The 16,212-nt window shown below is 37.6% G+C and overlaps 1 protein-coding gene across 1 annotated transcript; it reads left to right on the forward strand.

The window, feature by feature from the left end:
- Positions 1 to 845: 845 nt before the first annotated feature.
- Positions 846 to 15,702, forward strand: LOC120766390 (modular serine protease-like). The gene is made up of 6 exons (XM_040091831.1): positions 846 to 994; positions 7,141 to 7,414; positions 7,496 to 7,986; positions 8,907 to 9,057; positions 11,191 to 11,381; positions 15,641 to 15,702. Exons 1-6 carry the CDS (start codon positions 922 to 924, stop codon positions 15,700 to 15,702), a joined length of 1,242 nt encoding a protein of 413 aa, XP_039947765.1. The 5' UTR covers positions 846 to 921.
- The last annotated feature ends 510 nt before the right edge of the window (positions 15,703 to 16,212 follow it).

Below are 16,212 nucleotides of genomic sequence, written 5' to 3' on the forward strand. Positions count from 1 at the left end.
GTATTTTCGAAATTTTGTTATCACTTTAAAATTTGAATTAGGACTTAAAATAAAGCACCAAATTTGTTTTGAACATCATTAAGAATTTAAACTACTTTAAGTACTCGACAAACCAGCACAACAAAAGTATTCGGAAATTTTGTTTCCATCACGCCTTGCAAAAGTCCCATTATATTAGCTGGCCTTCTAGGTTTTAAGTTGTGGCAGATATAAGAAAATAATCAAAAGAAATAATATAAGAAAGAAAGAGAAAATTTTAAGAAAATCAACGTACTTTAGTTCCAGAAATTAATTAAATGCTTACTCCCTATGCTGGACTACCTGCCAGCGATAAAACTGTAAGTAGGACGTTTGGAACTGCTGTTCAACATACTTGGACCTGATTGTGGCAACTGAGTTTAGCGAAAACAAGTAAGGAAGGGCAAAGTTCGTGTGGAATCCAACATTATATACTCTTGCAACCTGCAAAAATCAAAGCCAGGGAAATATCTTGATATACATTGATCGACATATTCGACATAAGGACTTTTCAGTTCCTTTTCCTTTCACATTAAAACTTAATTTTTGAGTTTAGATAAAAGTAAAAACTACAATACAGTTATTAAACAATATATTTTAATAATAATAAATCTTTCTTCTATCAATATTTTTCTTAAGTTTTCGAATATTTTTGTAAGGCACTGTATATTATAAATAATTGTTTTGAATTTGATATGCGTTTCCTTTTCGTAATTTTATAAGAGATTCTAAGTAATATTTCCGCGCGTAGTAGCAATACGAGCATTACCGATATAAATACTCACTTGACCGAGCATTTGCTTTCACAGTTGTGAACTCTACTTTCGCTGCAGTACACGGTAGTCGGAAAGCCGCTTAAGCAAACGTGTTAATCAGTATTAAATACAAATTGTATTACAAACAATGTGGAAAGTTAAATTCTTCTTAATAATATTACTTTTCTTTGTGAACTGCATACGAGCTGATGATGATGAAGGTAAAATAATATTGCCGATAAAAAAGCATGCCACAAATATTAAGAAGTGAAAAATGTGAAATTAGAAACTTGCTGAAAATAATATGTACCATAATTTTGGTTACGTAAAAATTGATAAACTAACTTACAAGTGCCAGTTATTCATTTTTACAGCATGATCTCATGGTTTAGTGCAAACAATTAAAGAATTGGTTCCGAAAAATTTGTGAGCGTGGTTATGAATCGTTTAAGTCCATTACAACTGGTCGTTGACCGTGCGGTTTTGAGCACAATTTTCGAAATATTTGTCAGGTTATGGATAATGTAATTTTTTTTTTAATTTGTGTATGTGTGCTTCCGTTAAAATTTAATCAAGGCACACAACTGCCGCCGAGAAAAAATGCTGCAAATAACTCCATCAACGTGCCTGGAAACGATTCCTCAGTTTGATGTTGCAAATTATGCTTTATTGCTTTAGAGGATTCTGTTTTGAAGATGATTTTGGGCAAGTGGCGGCTGCCTCGAATAAACTTCAGCCGAGAGCCTTAACTTTACATCACTTCTGGCAGTAATGGAACCGCATGTCAGCATAAAACATCCGAATATTTTAATATTCTCTTACAAGGTGTAAATCGTCTCGGGTTAATCTGCGATGACAAACAACTTCTTATAACCCCACAATTATAGACCAGCCGAGTTATGTCATACAATCTTGGAAGACACGCTAAAGGCCCACGATGGGGCTCAGCTAAAGTTGCCATCAATAAATTGATTGTTTTATTGACTGTGTAGCTGTCTTATTGGAACCAAAAGATGTCCCCATCAATATTTTTCAATTTATGCACAAAAAATATGCAAATTTCCTCAATAGAAATCGTAAGAGATTTTATAATGTTTTTTTAAGTAGTTGGAAGTGGGATTGGCATTTTTTATATAATATATAAAACGTATTCCTGCTAAGTAAAGATCAAGCAAGCTATACCCAGCTGGATACATACTATAGAATCGTACAAACTTGCGATATATAGCTGGATACATACCATACAGTCGTAGAAACATACGTTCTCACAGATGCGAAACGGCCGAACAGCAAATTCATTTCATACTTGTGCATACTACATACATACATATAAGTGTTGAGCTTAGTAGATACTGGGGACTGTGGTTGTGGTGCTCAGTACAAGTTTATTTCCTTTGAAATCGGTTGAAAGCTAATGATAACGAGTTTAAGGAACTTTATCAAATATTATGATGACTTTAAATCTCGTACAAATGTTAAAATTTCGGAAGCTTGTATCTGCCGGTCTTAAGGTCATATAATTCTAATACATACTAAAGTTACATATATATAGTATATAAAGTTTTACAAGGTGCTTTCCAAAGTAAACAGGACTTAAAAAAAACAGAACAATTGGTTTTTTCGGCAAAATAATTTTATTTTATTCAAAACTAGAGGATCCGTCCACGCTTCACTGTGGCTGATACATAGATAATACTAAAACTCCCATCTGTATGATTTCTATTATTTGGATTATAGCTATTTGTTAATAAGATATAGCATTTTTGTGAATCAACTTGTGTTAGTTTACAAAACAAATGGATCATAAAGCTTTTCGTGTGAGAATAAAGCATTGGTTTTTGGGGGAAAATACTATTGAATTTGGGCTCAAGGAAATCCACCGCTGGAAAGATATTTGCTAAGCTGGAAACTGGCGAATTGAGCACCGAGGACAGTGATGCTTTAAAGATTCGAAAGCTATGTGCAAAGTGAGTGCCTCCCAAGTTCATAATCCAATAAAAACAACGAATAACTGATTCTGAGAAGTGTTTGAGCGCTCTTTAATTGTAGTAAAACCGAATTTTTGCGTCGGTGTGTGACAATATAAGCATAGCTCCATTATTTCCCACTGGAGTCCAATCGACTGTCATTCTAGTGGACTGCACATGATGAACCGGTTCTCAGGCGTGGAAAGACGAAAAAGTCGGATGGAGAGGTTGTGACACCAGTCTTTTGGGAGGCACGTGGTATAATACATACTCAACGACTGATTACTGACCCAGTTATAATCCATTGCACTGCGTATTTGGTTGCAGTTCTTTTCTACTATTCCAAATACTTAGCAATTGTATTAGTTTTGAGGAAGAATCTGTTTAAAATTGTACGCATATGTATATTCAAATGATTCCTACAAACATGAATTTTGAACAAATGCTTATTATTTGAAATATAAACATAAAGAGATAAAAAAGTATCCTATGTCCTTACCCTGGTTCTAAGCCACCTCCCCACCAATTTTCAGCCTAATCGGTTCAGCCGTTCTTCAGTTATAAGTGTTGTAACTAACACAACTTTCTTTTATATAATTGTATATATGTAGATAGTCTCCTTTTGCTTCAATGCAGCTTTTTGTACGGTCCAAAAGCATGCCGAACGAGTGTTTTATCTCTTTGGCCGGTATGGCCGCCAGTATGCGGGTGCAAGCCTTTTGAGTGGCCTCTACGTTTGCATAACGCTTTCCTTTCATGGGCAAATGCATTATTCCGAAAAGCAAGAAGTCGCACGGTGCCATATCAAGTGAATACGGGGAGTGGTTAATGATTAAGATGTGAGTTTTGGTCAAATAATCGGTCACAAGCGTCAATCGATGAGACGGCGCATTCATCTTCGCGATATTTGTGCGGAACAAACCGTGTACACATCTTTCATAAGCCCAAATGTTTGATCAAAATGCGATAAATCGATGTTTTGAGGATGTTCAATTCCATTTCCATGAATTTTAATACTAATTTCGGCTGATTTTTGATGAATTCACGCACATTTTCGATGGAATTTCCGGTGATCACGGATTTTGGTCCACATGTTGTTCGTCATTTAAGTCCTCACGACCACTTTGAAAACGTTGAAACCACTCGTGCACTCTGCTATGGGATAGGCAATCATCGCCATATACTTGCTTCATCAATTGAAACGTTTCGGTAAAAGTTTTACCAATTTTTAAACAAAATTTAATGTTAGCTCTTTGTTCGAAGCTCATTTTCGCACCGATAACACAAACATACTGACACTTAAAACACAATAACTTCACAGATTCTAACGCATAAGTCGACATATAGATGGTGCCACGTGGGAAGATAGATTCAAAAAGATTCTGTCTTCTTTGGAACGCACCTTGTAGTTTAAAAACCAAAAAACACACTTTTAAAGCACTCCAAACTAAAAAGTGAAAAATAAGTAATTTGGACACTGGAAAGTAGCAAAATTTGAGGGCAACAAAAAAATATATTTTGCTTTTGCAGAGCTCAGTTATTTTATGATTTATTATAAAATTAATTTTTCAGAATTTTTTTCGGCTGCACCGAAGCTAATATACCCTTCATAGGTGCATTTCTCTTAGTAACTATGAGTTTAAGTAAATCTGCAGACGTAACCGGCCAGTGGTTTTCATCCAAAGGAAAATATTTTACTAGTTCTTTTTAGCCAGAATAACAAGCCCTTGATTCTGATCGCTCGGAAATTACATTGTTGCCTTTGAAAATAATCTATACCAAATTTCGTGAATAATTCTTGTCAAATGTGAAAGTTTTCCGTACAAGAACTCGATTCCGATCGTTTAGTTTGTATGGCAGCTATATGTTATAGTGGTCCGATATCGGCAGTTACGAGAAATGAGCAGCTTCATGAAGAGAAAATGATGTTTGCAAGCCTCTTCAAATTTCAAATCATTCGATCAAGCCATCTTTGTGATACGATGGAGTTTGAACGACACAGTTTTGATAAAAACATGTTTAAAGTTCCAAGTCAGCCAGTTACCGCTCCACACAGCTCCTTCTTCTAACTGCTGTATCTACATCGCTTTACTACCGTATTCTAGACATGTTAAGAAATCAATCAATAAAAAAGAAAGCCGATTTCGTGAGCCCATCACATGGGATGACCCTCTTAACCTTTTGAGGAATTAAAAAAATACAAAGATTTGGCTATGCATCGGCCAAAAATGCCCGATTAATTGATCGAAAACTAATGAACTTAGTTTACGGATAACTCCAACTCCTATAAACTACATTTTTATAATGATTATGTATATTATATTTTATTCTAATAAATCTTATGCGAAATATGTATGTCAATCAGTCCATCTTTGCACGCAATATACAAGTATGGCCGACTTTCCACTTGACTTCATTCCGTTGAGAGAACGTCGTTTTTTGATAACAATCTGTAGTTATGCCTTAAATGAAGTATTTCCGTAGCTCCTATATACCTTATACACGAATTTCACTTCCGTTAAACTTAATACCTTATATTTACTATATATAAAATATACTATATTTCGATATGCAAAATATCTAATGAAAATTAAGTGAACGAATAATATTAGATATAATATAGTTTGATGTCGGAAATGTGTAAAATCAGTTCACGAATTACTGCAGCTTCCATAAAATACATACATGCATACGTAAGTTGCCTTTTGTATTTCGGGATAAGAGAACAAAAATAAATATTAATCATCGAAAATCGCTTTATTGTTTTTTCAAAATATTCTCCATTGCGATCTATAAACTTCTGCGCGCGTTTGAACCAATTGTCGAAGCACTTTCGCCACTCTGATTGTGATGTCCCCAAACTATGCGTCCTGAACGTTCATTTTTTGTTTTTTTTTTTGTATGGAAATATTAAGAAATCAATAGGTGCCAAATCAGGACTTTACGGTGGATACCTTATTAAATCGATATTTGAAGTGCTCAAAAATACCGTTGTTTCAGTCGATGTGTGAGACTTCTCAATGTAGAAATGAAGAGTGGATCTGTCGTCGGCGGTTGGATTTCGTGCTTTCTTGAAGGACAACTACTTAGCACAAAAATAGTGGTGTATCACTATTTACTTTCGGGCTCATACGTATAAATCCGCGATTTATCATCCCTAATTTTTTTTAAACATTTCTTTCGACCAATCGCAACGAGTCTTGTTTTAAGCGAACAAAAAATTGTGCGGAATCTCAAGTGAACAATTTTTTCTCCAATCAAATGTTCAAGCAATATTTATTGCATGCTGGTTCCACCAAAGCCCATAGTTGTCTCAATCCCACGATAGGTCACACGACGATCTTGCATCGGTTTGTGCACAACATCAATAGTTTCCGAGACAAGTACTGATTTTGGACGACCTTCACGAAATTTGTCTTGGAATAATCTACGACCTTTATTCGATCATCTCGAACCCCTTTCTTAACTTAATATTCCCGATTAAAAGACTTTTCAATAAGTTTCAATCACTTATCCAAATGCGTGATAATTTTGAAGTTGAGTGTAAATGTTTTCATAAACATAATTTGTGCCTACGTTAGAACCTAATATAAAGATTTGCGATCTCTGATTAGCTTTCTTCTTATAACCTTGGCGTTGAGTTAATATCAGTTATTTCTCATTTGAATTTAGTGAATTGATTTTAATATATGTAAATGTCTCGAACTCAAAGCCAGACCTGGTAATTAAATAAAATGAGTCAATGGCCTATAATATATGTTAATAAGATACCAAATATGATTGTAATCCATTCACGTTTTAGTTGAATAATGAATTTATTTGTAACCCTTTCATACCCTGAACCCTGGTATATTAAGTTTGCCACAAAGTTTGTAACAGCCAGAAAGAACGTCGGAGATCCTACGATCAACCTTATGAGCTGTATCCTAAGTTTTTGAGATATTAATTTGAAATTTTACACACGTCTTTTTATACAAGAAGCTGCTCATTTGGTGGAACCGCTTGATCCAATTCAAGGCCTTGTATGGAAAACATTTCCATTTGACAAGATATTTTCACGAAATTTGGCAATATCATTATCCAAAGTATTGCTACATTTTCCAATCGTTCAGTTCGGACCACTATAGCACATAACTAACTTTGACTGGTTAGAAACAAGATAAAGGTTCGTATTCGTTTTCTTCTTTCTGAAGATTGTTTCACTATATAAGGCGGCGTTAAAACAACTCCTTCTCAGCTTGTTTGTCGATTTGCCTTGGTAGTTTGTGGGCCAAGCCCACAATTTAAAGATTTTCTACCCACATGTTATACACTGATAGCTCTAAATCAAGATTTAATGTATTTGTAATCGAATGAAAATAAATTTAAATAATAATATATTATTTATTTTTTATTTGTAGAAATATGCGATCACGACGAGGGCTTCAACTGTACTGATGGTTCCTCTGTCGACTGTTTGGAAGTATGCAATGGCACAAAGGGTTGTCCAGATGGTTCTGACGAATTCTTGTGGAATGATATCACAAAAAGTCCCTGTCTAAACCAGGAGTGTCCCAATGATCATGTGCAGTGTAATTATGGCGCTTGCATTCCATTAGCGGCCCATTGTGATAACAATTTCGATTGCGCTGACAAATCGGATGAGTGGAAATATTATTGCAACATACATAAAGAGTAATCATTCTTGCTAAAGCTTAAAGTTCTTTCGTGACTTAATTTAATAATTAAATATATGTGTGTGTTTTTTTCTTGAAGAAATCCTGAAGAATTCAAATCGTGTGAGTCCGGCGATTTTATTCCAAAAAATAAATTTTGTAACGGAGAAATCGATTGCCCTAAAGATCGCAGTGACGAATTTCCACATTTATGCAACTTATGGCCTTGTCCGCTCGATACGCATTACCGTTGCGATTCTGGTGGATGCATTCCTCAAACTAAAAAATGTAATAACATAAAAGATTGTCATGATAATTCAGATGAGAAAGATTGTAGTACGAGTAGAAATGTAAGAAAAAATCCGGTATCTACAACACCAAGTCAGGGCTGTCTAATTAGACGAGATTCAAATTATTATATAAAAAATGAGCTCGAGAATTATATCATTTATCCTGAGGAACGAGTTCCCGTCAACACACGCATTATTATTAAATGTAGAAATAACTTCGTCTTTCATGGAAACTACTCCGAACAGAGAAGAGTATGTGAAAGACATGGTACATGGAATTCCCCACTACCGCATTGCATAAGTGAGTATAAAGTTATATAATTCGTATGAATTCGTATGTGTGTGTGTATACGAGTATTGGTATCTTTTTGTATCCTGCTTTGTTGTTATGCTTTCGCAACTTGTTGCACAGAGTATAACAGTTTTGCTCTTCTTGACATTTTAGGTACTTTTCAAGCCCCCCGATAGCGAACATGAGAACAGTGACTGAATTTTATCAAAAAAAGTTTTTGAATATAAGAATAAATACCCTAAGGGCACTACTTGTACAAAGTTTTATCCCGATATATTCCGATTTCACAGTATGTAATAGGAATGGCTATGTAACCACACATAACAAATTGGGATAAAATTAGTCGGGTAGTTCTTGAGATACAGGATTTCATCTGCAGGTGGGGGGTGCCAAAGTTACAGATCGTTAAGATAACAAACTGTATTAGTGCTTAGTTCTGACATTTTATATGTTTTTTTAAAAGCGAGAAACTGCTGTCATAAGTTCTCGATTATACTTTAGACTAATGACAAAAGGAAATGCTATAAACGCGAGGTTTGTGCAAGCCTAAACGCAAATTTTGAATTTTCGCGGGTTACCAGTATTCGAAATTCGAATTTTTTGTTGCCTCATATTGGTACTCATATCCCATTCGTATGCAGACAAGGTCAGACATTTTGTATGTTTATAAATATAAAATTCGCGGTACTTTTTAGTAATGAATGATTCTAACCATTCACGCTTTGTCGGAAACTAAACTTCAACTCATTTTCAAGCTTTTTTTTTTTTATTTAATATAAAGTTTTTTCGTTACCTGAACATATTTTTCCATCTTTATAACCCACAAATTGCGAGAGTATAAAAGTTCGGTTACACCGGAACTTATATCATAAGTATCTAGTTCATAAAAAGGTGTGTTCCTTTACTAATTTATTTAAATTTTTTTTCAGAATATTGCGATGAAAGAATCCTAAGCAATAGCAAATCTACAACAGCCCTATGCTCCTTTCAAGGATCGAAGGTTGATTGTAACAAAATAGTACCTGATACGATTGCGAAAGTGTCGTGTGCTGATAGTTATAAAATGCCGGAACAACTAGGGTTCGTATAAAGTATTACCGATCTAATACTATAAGTTCTTATAGACTCTACAGTATTACGATTCTTATGGTTAAAAGGCTGAGAGATACTCAGACTATATAATAATAAAGTATTTTGAAATGTCTTAAAGTATCTTCTCCAGAATTTTGGCGATGTTTACTCGTTTTACTGGCTCTTGAAACTTTTCTGAACAGGATGCATCAGTCGTGTTATCAAAACATTACCAATAGTATTACATTTTTTTGAGGGAAACATTTTGTAGCTCATGCAGTAAGAGTAGCGCCTTCTCTCAAAATTTTTTATTTCATCCAATTAAGTTTATGGCATTATAGGTATTGTACGAGGTGCGTTGCAAAGTAAATAGGACTTAAAAAAAAACAGAAAAAAAGGTTTTTTCGGAAAAATCAATTTATTTTATTCAAAATAGTCTCTTGCTGCTTCAATGCAGTATTTTGCACGGTCCAAAAGCATGTCGAACGAGTGTTTTAGCTCGTATGACGGTGCAAGCCTTTCGAATGGCCTCAGCGTCTGCATAAATCTTTCCTTTCATGGAAAAATGCATTTGTCCGAAAAGGAAGAAGTCGCGTGGTGCCACATCAGGTGAATACGGGGTGTGGTTAATGGCTAAAATGTGATTTTTGGTCAAATAATCGGTCACAATCTGTTCTTCGAATGTTGGATTCTGAGCAATTTTTGGTCGTCAGTCAATTTGTGCGGAACAAACCGTGCACACACCTTTCGTAAGCCCAAGTGTTCGGTCAAAATGCGATAAATCGATGTTTTGGAGAAGTTCAATTTCATTTCCATGAATTTCAATAATGATTTCGCCTGATTTTTGATGAATCCACGCACAGTTTCGATGGAATTTCCGGTGATCACGGATTGTGATTGGCCCACATGTTGATTGTCATTTATGTTCTCACGACCACTTTGAAAACGTTGCAACCACTCGTGCACTCTGCTACGGGATAGGCAATCATCGCCATAAACTTGTTTCATCAAGTGAAACGTTTCGGTAAAAGTTTTACCAATTTTTAAACAAAATTTAATATTGGTTCTTTGTTCGAAGCTCATTTTCGCACCGATAACACAAACATGCTGACACTTAAAACGCAATAACTTCACTTCCAATCTATGAAATGTCATGAAATTCTCACAAGACAATCGATAAAGATAGCAGATTCTAACGCACTAGTCGACATATAGATGGTGCCACCAGGGTGCGCTACATTCCTGTTTACTTTGGAAAGCTCCTTGTAGCAGAGAACGTTTATCATAGAGAAGGTTCACAGCGCGGAGAACGTAAAAATATTTTTGGCTAACTCGGTTGAGATGAGGAAGTTCTCCACAGCCAGTCCGGCAGGAAAAATCCTAACAGTTGAAACTCCCTCATCTCTGCCGAGTCCCCCTGCGAAAAGTTACGATATCAGAAACGTGAACCTTCTCTATGATAAACGTTCTCTGCTTGTAGTTTACGATATCGCGACTTCATAGTTAGACGACTTCGTTGTTTGAGGTTTTAACTGTACTTCGGCTCTATACTATACAACATGTGCTTTATTATTTTTATACCCTGAGCAGGGTATATTAAGTTTGTCACGAAGTTTGTAACACCCAGAAGGAGTCGTCGGAGACCCTATAAAGTATATATATAAATGATCAGTATGTCGAGCTGAATCGATTTAGTCATGTCCGTCTGTCTGTCCGCCTGTCCGTCTGTCTGTCTGTATATATACGAACTAGTCCCTCAGTTTTTAAGATATCATTTTGAAATTTTGCAAACGTCATTTTCTCTTCAAGAAGCTGCTCATTTGTCGGAACGGGCGATATCGGACCACTAGAACATATAGCTGCCATACAAACTGAACGATCGGAATCAAATGCTTGTATGGAAAACTTTCACATTTGACAAGATTTATTCACGAAATTTGGTGTATATTATTTTCTAAGGCAACAATGTAATCTAATAATGAAATTGATCAGATCGGTTAAGTAAAGCATATAGCTTCCATACAAACTGAACACATGGTTACTAACAAAAATGCACCTGTGAAGGGTATTTAGCTTCGGTGCATCCGAAGTTAACGTTTTTTCTTGTTTTATTTTACTTACTTTGTACATCTTTTTAATCAGCGATTTTGCTTCCTATGAAATGACCTGCAAAACTGATGGAAAATGGAGTAAAAGGAAAGCCAATTGTGAACCGATTTGCGGTCGTTACGCATCAGATAACGCATCAGTAGCTCCATGGCACGTAGGTGTCAAAACAGATTTGAACGAAAGGTGCGGAGGTACTATTGTCTCTCCAAGTATTGTGATAACTGGTGAGTAAAATATTTCCTTCAAATTCCCTAATCTTCGAAAGAATAAATGGGAGCGATTTTGGTATTTGCCTCCAATATTATTAACTTCAATAGAGAGAGATATATCAAAAACGAGTGAATCCACAGTTCAACATATAAAACTGAAGTGTGTCTAAATAGCTGGGTGAATGGGACCGATTTATTCCACATCCACATTAAAAAATAGCATATTATTAGGAAGCTTTTTTTACCCGATTTTTGATCTCTCGCAACATATTGCTACAGAGTATAATAGTTTTGTTCACTTGCGAGTGGTTTGCATCAACTACAACTAATCGAGATCGATATTTTTTCTTTTTTTTTTTGTTTTACGAGGAGGAAGCATCGAAAGCCTGGACCCCATGCCAGTGTGGAACTTTAATCCGAACTAAACCTCCTACCGTCCTGTACCGTTCCCCCCGGTACCACCGTCAAGTATTACGTCGGGAGGATGGATGAGTGACACTCATGCGTAATGCATTCAGTTACAAGTTGCATTTACTTGGCCCCACCTCTGTTGGTCTAATAACCCCCCCTGTACATTGTTCGTCGCCAACCCTTCCCGTCACGTCAATGTTAGTGTGTTTGGGTCGTGGTTGTTCGTTACATTTAACGGCTCTCTTCTCCGCCGCTGTTCGCTAGCACGTTGGGATTTCATTACCTTGGCTGCCACTTCGCAAGCAGCTTTCCACTTCTCTACTGATTCGACCATTTGGTTTACCAAGTTATCAGGAGTTGGGTCTACACCGAACACATTTTTTAAGTGTTGCCTCTCGTGATTATATTTCGAGCAATAAAAGAATGTGTCGTTACTTTCGTGTCCGAATCGTTTCAGATATGCTTTGAAGCAGCCATGTCCTGTGAGGATTTGAGTTAGGTGGAAATCTACCTCACCGTGCGGTCTGTTTAGCCATGGATCAACGTTGGGGATCAGTCGGAATGTCCACCGCCCATTTTCGCTTTCCTACCACCGTTTTTTCCAGTGACGATGAGTCTCTGCCCTTGCAATTTCTTTCCGTGTATTATGCGGTAACCTGTCATTTGTAAGACATTGAACTTAAGTACTTAATTGCCGGTTGTGTAGTGATGCTTACTCCCTTTGTGCTGAACGTGTCAACTTCTCGAACTTTTCTGCCAGTAATGAGTACCGCCTCGGTCTTGCTCTCCGCTAGATTCAGTCCGCTAGTTTCGAGCCAATCGCTTACTGACGTTATTGTCCTGTTGGTAATCGTAACTATATCGTGTATGTGCTTTGTTATAACCACAACCGCGATATCGTCTGCGAACCCAATGATATGTACGTTTTCCGGTACTTTGAGTCGCAGTACTCCGTCATACATTATATTCCAGAGGAGGGGCCCGAGTATAGATCCCAGTGGCACACCACCAGAGATTTTGTATTTTTTGTAGCCCTGGTTTGTGTTATAGCATAGGGTCCTATCGTTGAAGTAACTGACTATCAGGTTGTAGAGATATGCCGGTACAGAGAAGTTTTTTAACGCCCTTAGTATAGTACTTGGCCATGATGCCGTATTGAAAGCATTTTTGACATCGAGGGTTGCAACCATACAGTATTTGATGGTGCCACCTTTCCATCTTTTCCCACTAATGGCATTTTCCGCCAGTGTCTTTACTAGGGTCACCGCTGCGATTGTTGATCTTGCCTTCCTAAATACAAATTGGTTTGGGGATAAACCGCGGGCGTCGTCCATGGCCTTACTTAGGCGTTGATAAATGATACGCTCCAGAATTTTTCTCGCAGAGTCCAACATGCAAATAGGTCGGTAGTGGGAAGGGTCTGTCAGAGGTTTGTTAGGTTTTGGCAGCAATATTAGGTGTCGCCTTTTCCATATTGTTGGGAAACAGACATCCTGCATACATAAATTGAAAAGTGCTCTAAATGGGTCTATGTTTCTGACCATCGCTGTTTTGAGCGCTATATTTGGGATGCCATCTGGTCCTGAGGCTTTACATGGGTCGAGCCGGTTGCATGCCACTATAACCTCTTCGTTCGTTACTTCTGGTAAGAACTCTCCTTGTTGCACCACCGCGATCTCTCGAGTTAGTTGGGGTCGGGTCGGGAAAAGGACTGAAACAATTCTGTCCAGGGTTGTTGAGGAAGTTGGCATTTGACCTCGAATGCGTAGTTTCCCCATTACGGTCTTGTATGCGAGCCCCCAGACATTGTTTTCAGCATCGTCACAGAGTTTCAGAAAACATTCCTGTTTACTTTTTTTGATAGTTTGTTTCAGGAGCTTTCTCTTGGCCTTGAAACTTGCTTGTAGAGAATTGTATTCGTAGGTACCACGAGACCTTTGGTATAAGCGTCTTGCTTTTTGGCATTCTTTTCGCAGTTTAGCAATAGTGTCGTTCCACCAGTAAACGGGGGGATGATGATTGCGCCGTGGCAACTTCGACATTGATATGTCGCATGCACTCTTAATGCGCCTCATAATCAATGAAGTCGCCTGGTTGACCGACCGCAAGTTGTCAGGCAGAGTAGCGGGTCCAAAGGCTTCTTTGAAGAGGTCTGGGTCGAATGTTTTGGGTCGCCATGAACTTCTTGTTAGGGTCTGTAAGTAGAGCCGTGTTTGCGGAGCATTTACCTCAAATATAATGGCATAGTGATCGCTGAAAGTGTACTGATCGCTAATTTGCTATTGCGATCTACGAACTAAGCTCGAGTTTACGAAAGTAAGGTCTATCACTGATTGTCGGCCGCCTTTGTTGAACGTGCATTGGTTACTTGTATTGAGTAGCTCAAGATCAAGGGAGGCAAAAGCTTCTGGTAAGGCTTTGCCTCTACTATTAGTTCTTTTGCACCCCCATTCAATAGCCCAGGCATTAAAATCGCCAGGCAACATTGGTAATACCAATTTAGTCCTACCTCGGGCATCGGCCACAATGCTGTCGATAATATTCTCAAATTCTTCCTCGTTGATGCCGGGGGGTAAATAGCAACTATAAATATATATGTCGCTAACTTTAGCTCGAACAAAGCCGTTAAAAGAGCATATAGACTCCAGTTGAGGGAAGCTAGGGTTACATTTCCATACAGCAGCCTTATTTTTTGTGTCACTTAACCAATCTACACTCCGCCCGGTTTTGTATGGTTCGCTGAGTAATGCCAAGTCGATCTGCTTTTCAGCGATCGTCTGTTTTAGCAGGTCCTATGCTGTTTGACAATGGTTAAGGTTGAGTTGTAATAATCTCATACGACCTGTTGTGCTGCCTTCCTATATACCGGACACCTGACGCTTCCAGTGAAATGCTCAGTTTCTTTGAATCCTGTCTTCAGGCAGAGTAAACATTTCGGCTTATTGGTGCAGTCCTTGACTTGGTGTTCACCTTCGCCACATCGTCTGCAGATCCTAGACCTATCCTCGTTTGTGCACACTTTAGCTGTGTGTCCTGAAGCATCGCTGCGGCTGCCTATGTTCCCGAATACGGCAGATTACCCACCCGACTTTAAGCTTTCTTCTTTGTAGAAGCCGTCTAGCTGCTTCAACCGGGAGTTTTATGCGTGCAGTTTGAGTGTTTCCGCAAGCCTTTCTTATGCCCTTAATTGCTGAGATCGTCAACTCCTTGTCTCCCAGCTCTTTTTGCAGGGCATAGAGAACCTCTTCCTTACTGGTGATTCCATCCAAGTCTTTACACTCAAGTAGGGTCTCCTGGGTCAACAATTTGACGTTTGCTTGGTCACCAAGGCATTTCATCGTATTTTCGTGCGAGTCTGTTGGTATCGCTGTACCACTAGTTGTTGATCGATATAGAGTTATATATTTGTAAATAATTAGGGCGACGAGGCGAGTTAAAAACCGGATGACTTTCTGTCTGTCCGTTTGTATGTGCAAGTAAAAATTGAGATATTGCCATGAAACATTCAGGAGTTTCTGTGTGCGTAAAAGGCTTCCTCTCCTAGGGGCTTACAATGGATGAATCGGCCTCATCCACTTCCCACATAATACAATTTTATAATCCAACTGATTCTTTCATATTGATGTATACAAATCATACACCCATTAAGATATCATAAGAAAAAATTATGTACACTAATAATGTCATCAATATGCGCAATATAAATGCCCAGATACCGATTATGTGTACCTGAGTACCCATTATGGACTTTTTACCAAAAATACATAACCGACTATATTAAATTGACCCTAATTGGGTGGAGTTTCAGCAAATTAGCCCTTCTTTGCATGTTATTTATATACTTGTATGCGTTTTTATTGCAGCTCTACATTGCGTCCAATTTGAAGATGATCCAGCTCTTAGTTTTACAATAAATCGATTATGACATTCGCTGTATGGCTTGTGGCGCCATCCTGTTGGATCCACATATTGTCTAAGTCTTCGGTTATCATTGAGCGGTAGTGATTCCCGTTCACAGTAACGTGCCGGTCACGATCATCACCGAAGAAGTACGGCCCAATGACGCCACCGGTCCATAAACCGCACCAAACCGTAATTTTTTCGGGATGCAAAGGTGACTCATGGAGGAGGTATGAATGTATTGTTAAAGGAATAAAAAAAATCATTGTTATCTCAAACCGTTTTTTATTAAAAAAAACTTTTGTTGCGCTCTTATTGGAAAACCCGCTCTTACCTGTATAATTGAGGCCACTCCGAACTTTGGTAGTAAATTTTAAAAATTTCGATTTGTTTTTGATCATACATACATATATCTTTTCATGATAAAATGACATACTTTACTGAGGAGAAATGTCGAAAGACCTAAAAAAATGTGTCGTCTTTTGATGTCCCTTTCGGTCTACTTTTGTAGCATTCCTATTGAAAACCCTTCACC

This window comes from Bactrocera tryoni, chromosome 1, assembly GCF_016617805.1.
Source record: "Bactrocera tryoni isolate S06 chromosome 1, CSIRO_BtryS06_freeze2, whole genome shotgun sequence".
NCBI classification, from domain to species: domain Eukaryota; kingdom Metazoa; phylum Arthropoda; class Insecta; order Diptera; family Tephritidae; genus Bactrocera; species Bactrocera tryoni.